Here is a 13655-nt window from a genome sequence, read left to right as displayed (position 1 = left end):
AACTTGTAAACGTATCCGGTATGAACCACATTTAACCGAACAGTTCATTTATGCTTCCTCAAAAGTCAAAAACACATCCTAATTCAAGCTTTCATCCATAAACAATGGCAACCCTAAAGTTGAAAAAAAGTTGTGCTCCTCCTGGGCAAGATTGTCCCGATCAATCCAAGTAGTTTGCAGTAAAATACCAAAGACCTGGTCCCAAAATGCTGTGGAAGGCCAGTAAGTCTTCATAAAATTGCTAAACATTCGCATATATGAGCTTAATGAGAAACGCAACACTGCATTGAGTCATTGAAAGAATAGAGTATGCATTCCAAAATAGTTTACAAAATACTTGCATACAATTGTTGACCCTCATGTGTTCATATGGGAGGGTATAGATTGAGTTACATGTGGAACAAAATGAATTCTGCAGATACTGTATTGAAATTAGTTTCAAGTATCACACCTGACACCGGACATCAACAGCAGCTCCAACCGTTTTAAGGTCAATCTTCTCGTCCAAACAAAAAAGCTCTTCAGCTCAATCAGTGACTTGAACTTAATTAGTCTCTAAACTCCCTGTTTCCTTGCCTAATTAAATAATCAATGTTGTGATTTATGATATGTTCTTTTTCTTGGATAAATCAGCACAACCTCACAATTTTGAGCGTTTTAAGTGGAAAAGCACACCAATGCTGGTTAGAACAACTGCTCCTGCCAATAAACCAGTGTAAAAAGAGACCCTTTGAGTTCTCTTGGCAGTTACAGTTGATTGTGATATTATCTGCTGACCAGAATCAGAAAAATCCATATGCAATCTTAAAACCTGTGAGAAAGGAAGACAGTCATAAATTTAGAATAACATATCAAGAGTAAGTACTGTCTTTACCAATTTTGGCTCTTTATTGCTCATATCAACATTTTTTATCTTTTTGGTTTGTTACTATGTTAAGGGTTTGATCTCAAAACCCAAGTTGAGAACCAAGCTTGAGCCTCTTTAAAAGGCCAGCCCAACCTTCAACAAAAATTTAATGTGAGATCTACTACAGCTCACACATTTCAAAGCTAGGCTCCATGAAATTGCCTAGCTAGAGTCGAAAAAAAAAATAAAACCTAGAAAAATAATGAAATGTATTTTATACAAATATTCATTAAAAAAAAAAAAAAAAAACAGCAGCAACAAAATAGGATGGTCCAACAAGAGAGAACCAATAGTCCATTAAGAAGTGACCACACAAACAATGTGTTACCTTCAGTCCTAGAGATCGAGCATGGGTCACAGCACCAATAAGATCACCATCAGTGGTGAGTAAAACCTTATCACCTTCATCATCTTCATACTACATTAAGAGAAAAAAAAAAAAGAATAATCAATGAATGAATGAGTACAAACAAAAAAATATGACGAAAACACAGAAAGTAAAATACCAAATAAACAAATAAACCCAACAACTCACCAAAAGCTGAGGACGACTATGATTACCAGAAGCAATTCTTTGCATTACAGCTGATAAAAGCTCATCTAAATTCTCAGTACCTGAAGAACAAAATATAAATATGATACTTTTGCATGCATACAACATACTAGCAAAGCCTGCAAACATGCTTACATCATATTCAGCCATAAAATATTTCTTTCTTTTAAATAATAAAGTTCTGGTATGCATTAGGAAATCTGTGCATTGATTCTTATAGCTGTGAAATGGCATGTATCTAAAGAAATCCAGATCAATTTCTTTTGCAAGTATCTAGAACTACATTGCTACGTACCACAATTGAATCGATGTATACGACCCTTAAGATCCTCAAATTTGAAAGAAAATGAGTTCCCAAGGCCAAGGGAAGGATAGGATGATAGCTTTCCATTATCTGCCCCATCTGATGCCATGATTGCAGAAATTTCACTGAAATGAACATTCTGCAGGGTTAGTTCCAGAGTATAACAGGTTGTGACCATAAGTGAGGTAAAAAGAGTAATACCTCTGTGTGTCATAACCATCTGGCGGCTCTAATGCAAGGGCAGAGTCCCAGAATTTTTGCATCATTGTGTTTGCCATTTCATTAACAGCTCCAGAGCTACTTTCCACCTTCAAAAGATCAAATTTCAGAAATTAAAAAAAAGGGGGGGGGGGGGGGGTAGAAACTATATGAGACACTTATGTAAGTACATATAGAAAGCTAAACAAATATTGAAACAATAGTAGCCAGATTCAAACAAGAAAAAGATCTATACAGTACATTTGGTAACCATATTACAGGGCACTTTTCCTTTTAATTTGTCGCTTGTTGCTAGTGAATAATATTCCTTAGCAAAATATGCGATGGAATGAGTCAAGGCCATATCCAACTACTCCGGAAGTATAAACCTATTATAGCCATATACAATGTAAAATTTGGGAAGGTGCTGAAAAAGTTTCAGGCAAAAAGTGTTGAAGGTTAGTAATTGGGAATTAAACAGAAAGAGAAGGTTCGAATAAAATTAGTTTTCATAAAGGCCTTCAGCACTAGCAATATTAAGGATTTCAACAAAATATAATTTACATGGAAATACTGGTTTTCAACTAGATTTTTTATTGTTTTGATGAATCTTTATTTCATCTTGCCATCTATATGGTTCATCAATTAACAGAACAAATAATGACCCATAAAATACAGCTGTTAATAAAAATATTTCAAACTGTGGAGACTAAGGGGGAAAGGAGTCAAGCTGTGCAAAGTTTTATCTTGCTCAAGCTCAAATTGCAAAAATTTAAAAGAGCTCAAGCATTTAGTCCCCATGCTTTTCAAGCTTGAATAGACATGTTCAAGCTCCACATATCAAGCTCACAATCCGGTATAAAGCTCTAACCAAACTCAGCTATTAGGCCAAGCACAATTAAAATGTTCAAAGGTAGGACTTTTGCTCAATTTTTTATTATAGGCCCCCCTGCTTCAGGTTGGTTCAAAGGGAAGGGTGAGAGACCTATGTGGCCATGTTCCCCCTCTAACATTTTGAACCTATCTAAAGCACAGCCACAGTCCTGCTTTCCAAAAGAGGGGGTGACTTAAGGGAAAACATACTAGTTGGTTCTAACCAAAATTGCACGAGAACATTTAAACATGACATAGTTGCATTGGAGGGAAAAAAAAAAACAAAGAAAGAAAACTAAAGGGAAAACACATCGATGACATTGCAGGTTCTAATAGAGATTTAAAATGCGATTGTGGACACATTTTCACTCACATTGCATTTATCGCACTTGCAGAAATAACAGATATCATTGTAGTCATTGTAGCCACCGCGGTTGTGAATTTTTTTTTTTTTTATTTTGCACAACTTGATCTAAAACATAATAATTATAATTATGATTCATTTTTATGATTTTTAAATTAGTTAACGACATTTTATGTTCTTTTATTTATATGAGAACAAAATAATCACAAGTTTATGACAAATAGTAAAATATTCATATTTAAAAAATTATTTATTCTTATATTTATAATTTCTATGAATATAAATTGAATAAATACATAAATTTGACAAAATACATGTAGTTAAAATTTAAACCAATCTAATAGTAATAGTAATAATAATAATAATTAACAAAATAAAAAATGAGATCATATTAAATGTCAAGAATTTTTATTTAATAATATTATAAACTAATAGATTATATTATAAACTAATAGATTATTTAAAACTTTATTGACTTCATTGATATAGACACAAAATATAGAATCAATGACTAATAAACAATAAAATTAATATAAACTAATATCAATCATTTAACATTTTATTTCTTTATCTAAATCATTAAATAATGTCCCTTCCAAATTTCCATCAAACCCTTCCATCCAAATTTATCAATCTAAATCAAAATGAATTTTCAAATATTTTAATCAAAGATAATTTTCCCCTCTAAATTTACACCAAAATTTTAAACTATTTTTTATTGGCTAACCCTAACAAAACTCAACCCCACCAAACTCCCCACCACATCAGAAAATTTCCGTCATTAAATCAAAACAACCCCATCTTCCTCTGTCTCGACTCAAACTTTTCTTTGTTTTTTTTTTTCTCTCAACTCTCAACCCCTACATCCTACAGTTCTAGCCAACCAGCCATCACCATCAGCTGCAGTAAGCTTCCACCCCCCTCCAAGCTTCCATCGAAGCCATGACTCCTTTGTTTTCTTCCCTTTCCCAACCTAAACGGCCACCAAACCCACACCCATGGAGTGCTTATGAATGGGTTCTTGAGATTTTGGAGTTTGAACAAAAATTTTCAAGGTTGCAGTTCCTCCAAGTCCCATACGACATCAATTTGCAGAAATTTAAACAAAAAAGCAAAGGTTATTTTCAGTTTTTTGTTATTAGTTATTTTCAATAACTTTTCTTAATCTTTATTGAGATTGATTTTTCAATTAATTGTTGTAGATATAGGCTTTCCTTTCTGTTTTTGAGACTTTTCTTGGTTGATTTATACTAAAATTTTAATGCTTGATGATGAAAAGAAATTTGTTTTTATATTAACATCTGGACCAAAAACAGGAATTGCAGGCAATTGCATCCCTTTGTTGTTTCTATTCGCCATTACAGCGGTATTTTGCGGCCACCACACCCTGTTAAAGACGTGAATTTTGAACACACTTGATTTCAGTTGAAAAGCGGTGGCAAAGAGTGCCGCTACTGCGAAATAGCAGCCATGGTACCACTACGCCACCACTATTTGAATCCCTGGGTTCTAATAGTTTATGAGCATACATTCTATAAATATACCAACATATTAAAATTTGAATTAGTTAGAATGTTATTTATGCTCTTCCTCTCGCACAAGGTTTTGAAAGGAAATTCCTGGATCAGAGTAAAGATAAACCTCGTTTATTAAGGCTCTGTTTTGTTGTTTCTTTTGCCACTTGCTTTTCAAAGTAAAAGAGCATTTATGGATAAAAAAGCCAATAATATTTTAGAATAATTAAAAATCATAATTATATATTTTGGAGAAAAATTCATTCTTTTACTTTTCAATAGAACAGTTAAGTAAGGATAGGGATTTGATTTTATTTATTGGTTCATCTTCTAATCAATTATTATTTTGCTTTTTAGAAACTTTTGGGAAGCAAAAAGCATAAAGGAAAAAGCAAGTAGCAAAAGCAACAATCAAATGGACCCCATGTAAATCCTCCCCTTACACCTAAAAGGCACTGCATAAATATAAAATGCATAAACATGAAATACATAAGAGTTAGATATACATCAAATACATACCATAGAAATTGCTGCATGAGTAATCTGCAGAACATCTAGACAAGCAGCAACAGTTCCCTCTGCACAACAGCCATTTCCACACACGTCAACATGAAAGAATTGTTAATCTAAAACTGTATAAAAACAACCAAAGCTCACCTTTTTCGAGAACAGGAAGGTGTAAAAACTTCCCATCATGCATTACATGCAGTGCATCAAGGATTGTTGTTTCTACTGTCACACATTCAGGATTTGGTGTCATCACCTGTATATAATAAAGGAAAAGATTAGTGCCATTCTGACAAGAATCGAAAATTTGGAACTAGAAACCATTTATGCCATAAAATTGCAGTTTATGTATTGGACATATCTCATGTCAAGAGTACATTTTATAAAATTGCACATTCCATTCCATGGTCAGTTATGCAATATCTATGCAACTGATCCTTTTGAAACAACTAAAACTTAAAAGAAACAAAACATTTTCATGTTCCAATTTAATTTAATCATTAGTGTGTAGTTCATAATAGACTACCCAACATAAACCACTGATAGCTGTTGACAGTAAAGCTAAAGGAGTAACTATAATTACCAATCAAAACTCAAACACCAACTGAAAATGGTAATTACAAAACAAGCAATTGAACTCTGGAGAGCCACTAATACAATTTACACATAAAGAAACAATGGATAGCCCCTGATATACTTTCCAAAACAATATCAAGATGTTACTCCATGGATAAAAATCTATTTAAGAAAATTGTCAAGCACAATAACTACAAATATATAAATGCTCACTGTACCTGCTAAAGTATTTATGCATGATAGAGTTAAAACTCAGTTGTATAATATATTAAAATACACAATTTTTAAATAAATGTTGATAGCTACTGTCAATATCAGTGGAGAGTGAATAACAAAGACTATAATGTAAATCAAACCAAATATATCAAGAATGAACCTTTTCCACCGGAGTTAGCTCAGGAGATAGATTTTGTGCCACAACTCGCATAAGGATATCTTTTGAACTACAGCGCATAGCAGTAAAGCAACCATCAGTAATCACAATATATATCAATAGGGAACTTTAAATACACACTGAAATACAAGTAATGGTGCGAAATATCTCAAAAAAATAATATGAAAAATTCATGAAAGGTTTGTCAGGAGTTCAAAAAAAAAGTTTACGTTAGTATCCCCTGAATTTTGTTCCCCGTCACCATAACAACAGAATTAACCTGCAACTCCCGCATCTTTTTTGCAGCAACACAAACAGGATCTGATGATGAAACAATTGCAACCCTGAAAAATATAAAAGTTAATTACGAGGACTGATAAAACAAATAAAAAAACCAGCATATGTATTTAAGAAATTGTGTTTGAAAATAACAGGTCATTAGACAGTCGAGATGAAAAATACTTTGAATTTTCAGCAATGATAGTTGACAAGGACGGCTTGAACATCCGCTCCCTCAAAGTTTCTATGAAGGCATATGGCGCTGAAATAAAACATGCCAAACAAAACAAAATGTTAATCAAGAAATCACAAGTTTCAATCCATATTGTAAGAGCACTAGCCTATACACTTGACCATACATCTTATTCAAAGAAATGTACTACCACACATATAAATGTGCATGCACACACACTCTGATACTACATATGAACATTTCTTAATCTATAGAGATATAGAGACATATAATTGCAAGGAAAACTTGAAAGTTACAAAAGTTTTAATTTGTATGATTTGAATTATGCCTTCTCTCTTGGTCTATAAATTTGGAGTACCAGCAATGAAACTGTTATCAATATGATAACCATAAAACTTTATCAAATAAATTTTCTCACAGCCAAAAAGTAAACTCTATGATGGATATATTACAAGAATGGGCACAATTGTCAACTGCCAATAGAGATTCAAGATGTCAAACACAGGATTTCTGACAAGTCAAGACACGTCTATACATTAAGTACAGAAGATGCTTATTGTTGTTTAGCCCAAAACCCCTCTCTCACACGCAAAAAAAAAAAAAAATGATTTCATCAATGACCAATATTGTGCATTTTATAACAAGACTAAGTACTATTTTACCCATAAACATGAAGCCCAGAACTTTTGAAAATGGCATCTTAAAGGCTTACGCCCAATTTTAATCTGAGAAAAAATAAAAGGGACTAAAAAAACAACCCAACACATGGCTTTTGGCTGCCTCCTTTCACTCTCTGCCATCATCTTTTCAACAGTAGTGCTGCTATCACATTCAAATATAAAAGCATGACATCGCATTAAATCACATGACTCTCTCTCCCCACCACTCTTCCCTCGCTCCACCTCTGATTGTTCATCTTCTCCAGGCTACTTCTTCTATCTAATGTCACCTCAGACCAATAAATCTTGAGAATCTATGGAAGCAAAGATCAGGTCATTCTTCACAACCAGCAAGGTGGGAAAACATTGTCACATTAGTATCTTTCCTATCTCCTTCATGACCTCAGCTCCTATATCAGTCCAGACAAATGTCAACACACATATCCTTTCTCTTTGTCTCTCTCTCTCTCTCTCTCTCTCTCTCTCTATGTCAATATATGTGCCAACTGCAAGATTTACCCAAATTCTGGTAAAGGATGCATACAAGCAACACCTGAAGACAATTGCTTTATTCCTGTAAGTCCATTTTATAGCTCATATCCTTATATAGTCTTCTGTTGACCAAAAACTCATAAAATTTCCTATTCTAGGGCTATTCAATTTCAAAACCTCACAATTCCTGGAATCAAGAAGAAACATATCTACATAATCAACTAACTGACCAAAATATAATAAACAAAGTGAGCACAGGTGGAGGTCAACAATCCTACAAGGCAGCCATTCCTCTCTTAATATTGCTTTGCATCTAGTCAAACTGCCCTAGGTAGAAGTATTTTCCAGTTAACACATCCCTTGCTGCTAACCTTCAAATCCTTGAGAAGTTAATGAGTTTTTTTCTTTAACAAAAAAGGTTATAAAATAAGGGGTCAAAATAAGATTAGAATGGTGCTTCTCTCTACTAGGATTGAATGGTCTTTTGAAAGTTTCTAAAGAGTTTCAAGTCAACAGCGTCAATTTCCCATGTGAAATCCAATTTCCTTGGAAGAAAGACTGCAAGTAACTTGCACAGAAATTTCAAAAGCCTGTGTTTGGAATAAGATGCTACATACCCAAGAACTTAACTTTCCCATGTTTGATGAAACACTACAAAATGAGAGGAGTACTAATTCATGAAAATAAAATTCTTATAAGACCCCATGGTGGTAAAAGTTTTTCAGCATAATTTTATTAGTCATTCAACCTCTAAATCAACTGCACAATTATGTTGAATTTATAACATTGTTAATAATTATGAAAACTAAAATAACTTAGTTCCAAGTACTTCATTAAATTATATATACCATGCAGAGCATTAAGTTATATGAATCTATTTTAGAAAAACACATCTAAGCACCTAGAAATAAAATGAAAATACTATTCGTCAACTGCAAATCATATGGGCTGACAACCATAAACCATTCAAGTTTAAGAACATAAAGTAAAAATATTTAACTTTAGGCACAAAGCCTAAATACAATAGTAACTAACGAGTCCAAGAATCCACAATATAACTTCTTTCATTACTTCTAACAATAAAATCTATCATCCATCAACTAGTAAACCATTTGGCTAATACTACTAGTAAATACATTTATATTTTCCTTTCTACCCCAAAATAATGTCCACAAATAACTGCCAAAACCACCAAAATAATGGCACAAGACCTGCTTTAGTCCAGAAGATTAAAAGGTGAAGGAACTTTTTACAACAAAAATTAGAGAAAATTCCCAAGATGATGAAAATTGGAAATAGACACCTCAATGGAGGAACCAAGTTCCTAAAATTGGAGGCACTTCAAGTTCTTAGGAACTTGAAAATATTTTGCAGTCCAAACAGGAAACTTCAACTGCCCATGGAAATTCCTGGGAATTTACATGGAAGCTTCTCACTACAAACACCCCCTGAGAATAGAAAAAGACATTGTTTCTTTAAACATTAAAGTTTAAATCCTTGTCTCTGCAAAACAAAGTCCATGCAGGACTTAAAGTAAATGAATGATTAATTCAATTTTAAATAAGATATATTAGTTAAAGTTAGCACACCAGAGTAATCAAACTACATGTACTCCTCAAGCAAAATCGAATTATACAACTCCTATACAATTTTAAATAACGGGAAACTATAGGTGGAAAAAGGTTCCTTAACATCTAAGTTTAGGTCTGAACACAGCTGTCTAAGACTCTAAGGCCTAGTTTGACATTGTGGTTGCGGTTGAAAATACTCGGGTTGGGAAGTGAATTTGAAAAGTACTGTGAGAAATTGCTATAAAAAAATATGGTTTGAGATTTTTGAACATTTGGCATTGTTGTGAAAACAAGCTGTGCAAAGTTAAAATGTCTGACAAGGAAATGATGTTAAAAATGTAAGGAATGAAACATTTTTTGTATTTATAAGTAATTATTATTAAGATGTAGAAAAAATAAATTATGTCAATTAATTTTAAAAATACACAGAAAACAAAAGTACAATTTATTATGGATCAAGTAGAGCATTTATTAGACAATAAACAAAAGTTCAATTTGTAGTGCATGGATTTAGGGTTTAGTGTTTAGGATTAGACAATAAATTGGAGCCTTGTCACCAAGTAGAGCATCGGATCATGCAACAATTAGTAACTAACTTCAATGTAAAAAACAGCATGCAAAAAAAAGAAACTACTAGCACGCATACCTACACATGCACCAAGTAATAAAGCAAAAAGTTAGCCCAGTAATAAAACAATAAAATATGAACATAAAAACAGGAAATTATATTGAAACATGCAATGAAAAGAAAAAGAGAAAAAGAAAAATCTTTCATATCCATACACATCTAACATAGATAAAAAAGGAAACAAACTAAAGCATCAAAACTTATAATACTATCAAGTGAAACAGTTTGTTATCCCAATTAACCAAACTGGATCAGATGCCAAAATTGCAAACAGAACACAAAATAGAGTAGCCCTGGACCCCTAGTCATTTCCATGTGCCAACTTTAAGTTAAAATAAAAGAACAGAAGAACTTAATATAAAATAATATTAATGATCCATTTTTACTGACACAGACATCTATAATAATAATAATAATGACTGATCATGTTCACATGCATTTACAGCTCCATTAGTTTTGCAAAAAATGACTTTGGAAAAATAATTTCCGTATTTTCAAATGTTTATTTGGCAGAAAACTAACTGCTTAATGGAAAATGACTTACTGGTCAATAAAAAATTAGACAATTTTTCTGAAAATTGTCTTATGCATTTGAAAAAGGGAAGAGATTTTCTGGAAAAAAGTTGTCTATGAGTAGAACTATTTATCAATACTTTTGCATATAATTTTACTTATAACTAATATTATATTATAATATATTAATAAATAAATTATATAAATAATCTATTATTAATATCATATATTAATAAATAATATTATAATATATTAACAAATAATATATTATTAATAAATAATATACTATTAATATAATATATTAGTAAATAATATTAAGAGATAATATTATAATATATTAATAAATAATATAAAGAATAATAAATAGTTTTATTTTAAGTATTTTTTATGTTAACATAATATTTTAATATTAAATATTATTATTAAAATATAACTATTTTTTAATAATAATAATTTTAATAATAAATAATTTCAATATATTTTAATAATAAATAATTTTTAATATTTTAATAGCTATATTAATTTTTTTTTTTTTTTAAATTTCCAAAAACAACCAAATAATAGAAAATATTTTTTATTAACTCATCTAAACAACAAAAAATCTCTTTCAATTCAGAAAATGTAAACATTTCCTTGAAATTATTTTTCGAAAATCATTTTCAACAAAACAAACAAAGCCTACAACTATGAAGAAAAGTCAGTCAGTATTTATATTGGTGAATATTGTTGGAACAACAGAGGCAACTACAAGAGCTTATCACATATATGCAAGTAGTGGCATTGAATCATTAGAATGTTATGGTCATTAATCCAGAAGAAAACAAATTAACCAACCAGAAAAATTGCTTCCCCACTGGCGTTCAACCCCTTCCACTGCAGCAGCAATTGCACTTCCTTGCTCAGCAGCCTTCTCCATTCTAGAGATAGCATCATAAAGGCATTTTGTAATATCCAGCAAAGCAATGACTTCACCATTTTCCACAACAGGGAGATGCCTGAATTTTCCTGTCAAAAGAACCACTTAATGAAGTGCAGTACATGTATGTACACTAGCTCATAAAGTTTAAGAAGATATTGCTATTCTGATCAGCCTTAGTTTGGCTCTAGCATATATTAAGCAAAGGCTCTATACATGAACTAAAAGAAAGCAATAATACTCTTCCAGCACTGCAACCATCCCCTAAGTCTTTTCCAAGTCTCTTTCTCTCCATACAAATATCTTCTAAGAGCATATGATCACCCACCATTCAGTTTTAACCCTTAACAAAAATATAAATGTTCATTCCAAATGCTGTCAAAAACCAAGACTATAACAGTTTTTCTTTTTCTAATTTCATTGGAATATCATCCAATTATTTCTGTACAACAAATTCAGTTTCAATCAGGTTAAGGCCTAAAAATAACATACTCATGTACCTTGAACCATCTTCTGGAGTGCCTCGATGGCCAAAGAGTCAGATGTAACAAATATTGGACTACGCGTCATGATCTTGGATACAACAGTCTGCTCCGGCCTCAACCCTTCTGCTATAACTCTAGTGGCAATGTCCTGGCAATGATATCTAAAATAACAACATGAAAGCAACAAAAGCAGTTGAGAGATAGTAAAAAGTAAAGAGCAAAAACCTTGTCAGTAAGGATCCCAGAGAGCAAGGCATTGGCATCGGTGAGCAACACAGCATCCACACGACGAGCTGCCATCCGCCTACAAGCCTCAGACACATTGGTTCCCTCCGGGATAGTGAGGGCTTTGGACAACCGCAGCTTCTTCACTGTCCTCTCATCGCCAATGGAACTGACAAAAGATTAAGACAGCGTTTTGGTAAAATAAAAATTCAAAAGTAATCGTACTAAGAAATAAGAGGAAAAAGTAAGATAAGGAAACTGACGAAGGAGAAGTGGGCTTGGCATTGTCAGAGGTGTGAGACTTCTTAGGGGCGGAGGGTCCTCTTTTATGAGAATTCCGCCGGGATGCGGGCGGTGGAGGCACCGCTTGGCTGCTCATTTCCTCAATTTTTTTCCCAATTCTCAATCGATTAAAAAAAAAAAAAAGGTTTTAAAATTTGAAGAAGGATATGAAGAGAAAGATAGAGGATATTAGGGATTAGGAATTTAAGTGGCTCTCCCTTTTCGACCACTCCCTTTCCCTTCCTCTGTGGCCGGTCTCAGGGCTTCATCTTTTTTTTCTATTTCAAGTTTCAACTCTAGCCTTGCGTCACAATAATTTTATTCTGGATTCTGTGTTCAAATTTGGTACAATTTTTTTAACAATTTTAACTTTTATGAATATAAATATTTTTTTAAATAACCGTTTTGTACTTTTATTCAAACAAAAATCTTTTTTAAATAAATCTTTTTTTTTGTCAAAAATAAAATTAAATACTTTAAAATTTATTAATCGTCTAATCTATAATCTCCAACTATATGTAAAAGTAACCAACCATTGAAATAACGATTTTACCCCTTCAATTTTCGGCCAATTGCTTGTCATGTATCCAATAAGATGATAATGCTCTCCTGTTTAATTGACAAAAGTACCCCTTTTTGAATGTAAATTACTATAATTTCTTCATTTCTTAAATGACAAAAAAATCTCTCTTATAAATGTCAAATTATTATAATGTCCTTTATTCTTAAATGACAAAAAAAAACTCTTCTAAATATAAAATCACTATAATATCATTATGTCATAATTATAGAAATAAAACTTCATACTGTATTAGGCTAAAATTATTATAATATCCCTCCAACTATAATTATAAAAATTACCTATTACCATGATTGATCAAAATTATTATAATATTTTTTATCATAATTATTAAAATAACCTTGCATCAAAATTGATCAAAATAATTATAATACCTTTTTACCATAATTATAAAAATATCATTATAATAAATTCATAAAAAATTGACAAATGTTATTTTATTTGAAAATTTATAACTACATAATGAAAATAAACCCATTTAGAAATGACAATTATGGGCTTATAATTATTTACTTATTGCTTGACATGTGTAAAAAATTAATGTAATCCCTTCTTTTTATAATCAACCAAAAATTTTATTGAAAATGATCATAATACATTTTTAGTTACTGAAAAATTGAATGCACATGTTCAAATTTATTGTAATACCTCTTTTATAATTAA

At 31.7% G+C, this 13655-nt stretch overlaps 1 protein-coding gene across 1 annotated transcript; it reads right to left on the bottom strand.

The window, feature by feature from the left end:
- Nucleotides 1–263: 263 nt before the first annotated feature.
- LOC111291859 (CBS / octicosapeptide/Phox/Bemp1 (PB1) domains-containing protein) lies at nt 264–12704 on the bottom strand. Its single transcript, XM_022883957.2, has 14 exons — nt 12394–12704; nt 12131–12299; nt 11921–12053; nt 11339–11509; nt 6632–6710; nt 6400–6513; nt 6173–6239; nt 5371–5476; nt 5233–5291; nt 1966–2072; nt 1756–1889; nt 1443–1522; nt 1236–1325; nt 264–811 (listed from the first exon to the last, which is right to left on the bottom strand). The coding sequence occupies exons 1-14, from the start codon at nt 12507–12509 to the stop codon at nt 641–643; spliced, it is 1596 nt and encodes a 531-aa protein (XP_022739692.2). The 5' UTR covers nt 12510–12704; the 3' UTR covers nt 264–640.
- Nucleotides 12705–13655: the final 951 nt, after the last annotated feature.

This window comes from Durio zibethinus, chromosome 10, assembly GCF_047325235.1.
Source record: "Durio zibethinus cultivar Kanyao isolate XHJ-2024 chromosome 10, ASM4732523v1, whole genome shotgun sequence".
Classification (NCBI taxonomy): Eukaryota; Viridiplantae; Streptophyta; class Magnoliopsida; order Malvales; family Malvaceae; genus Durio; species Durio zibethinus.
Note: the sequence above shows the minus strand (reverse complement) of the source record. Positions and strands in the feature narration are given on the sequence as shown.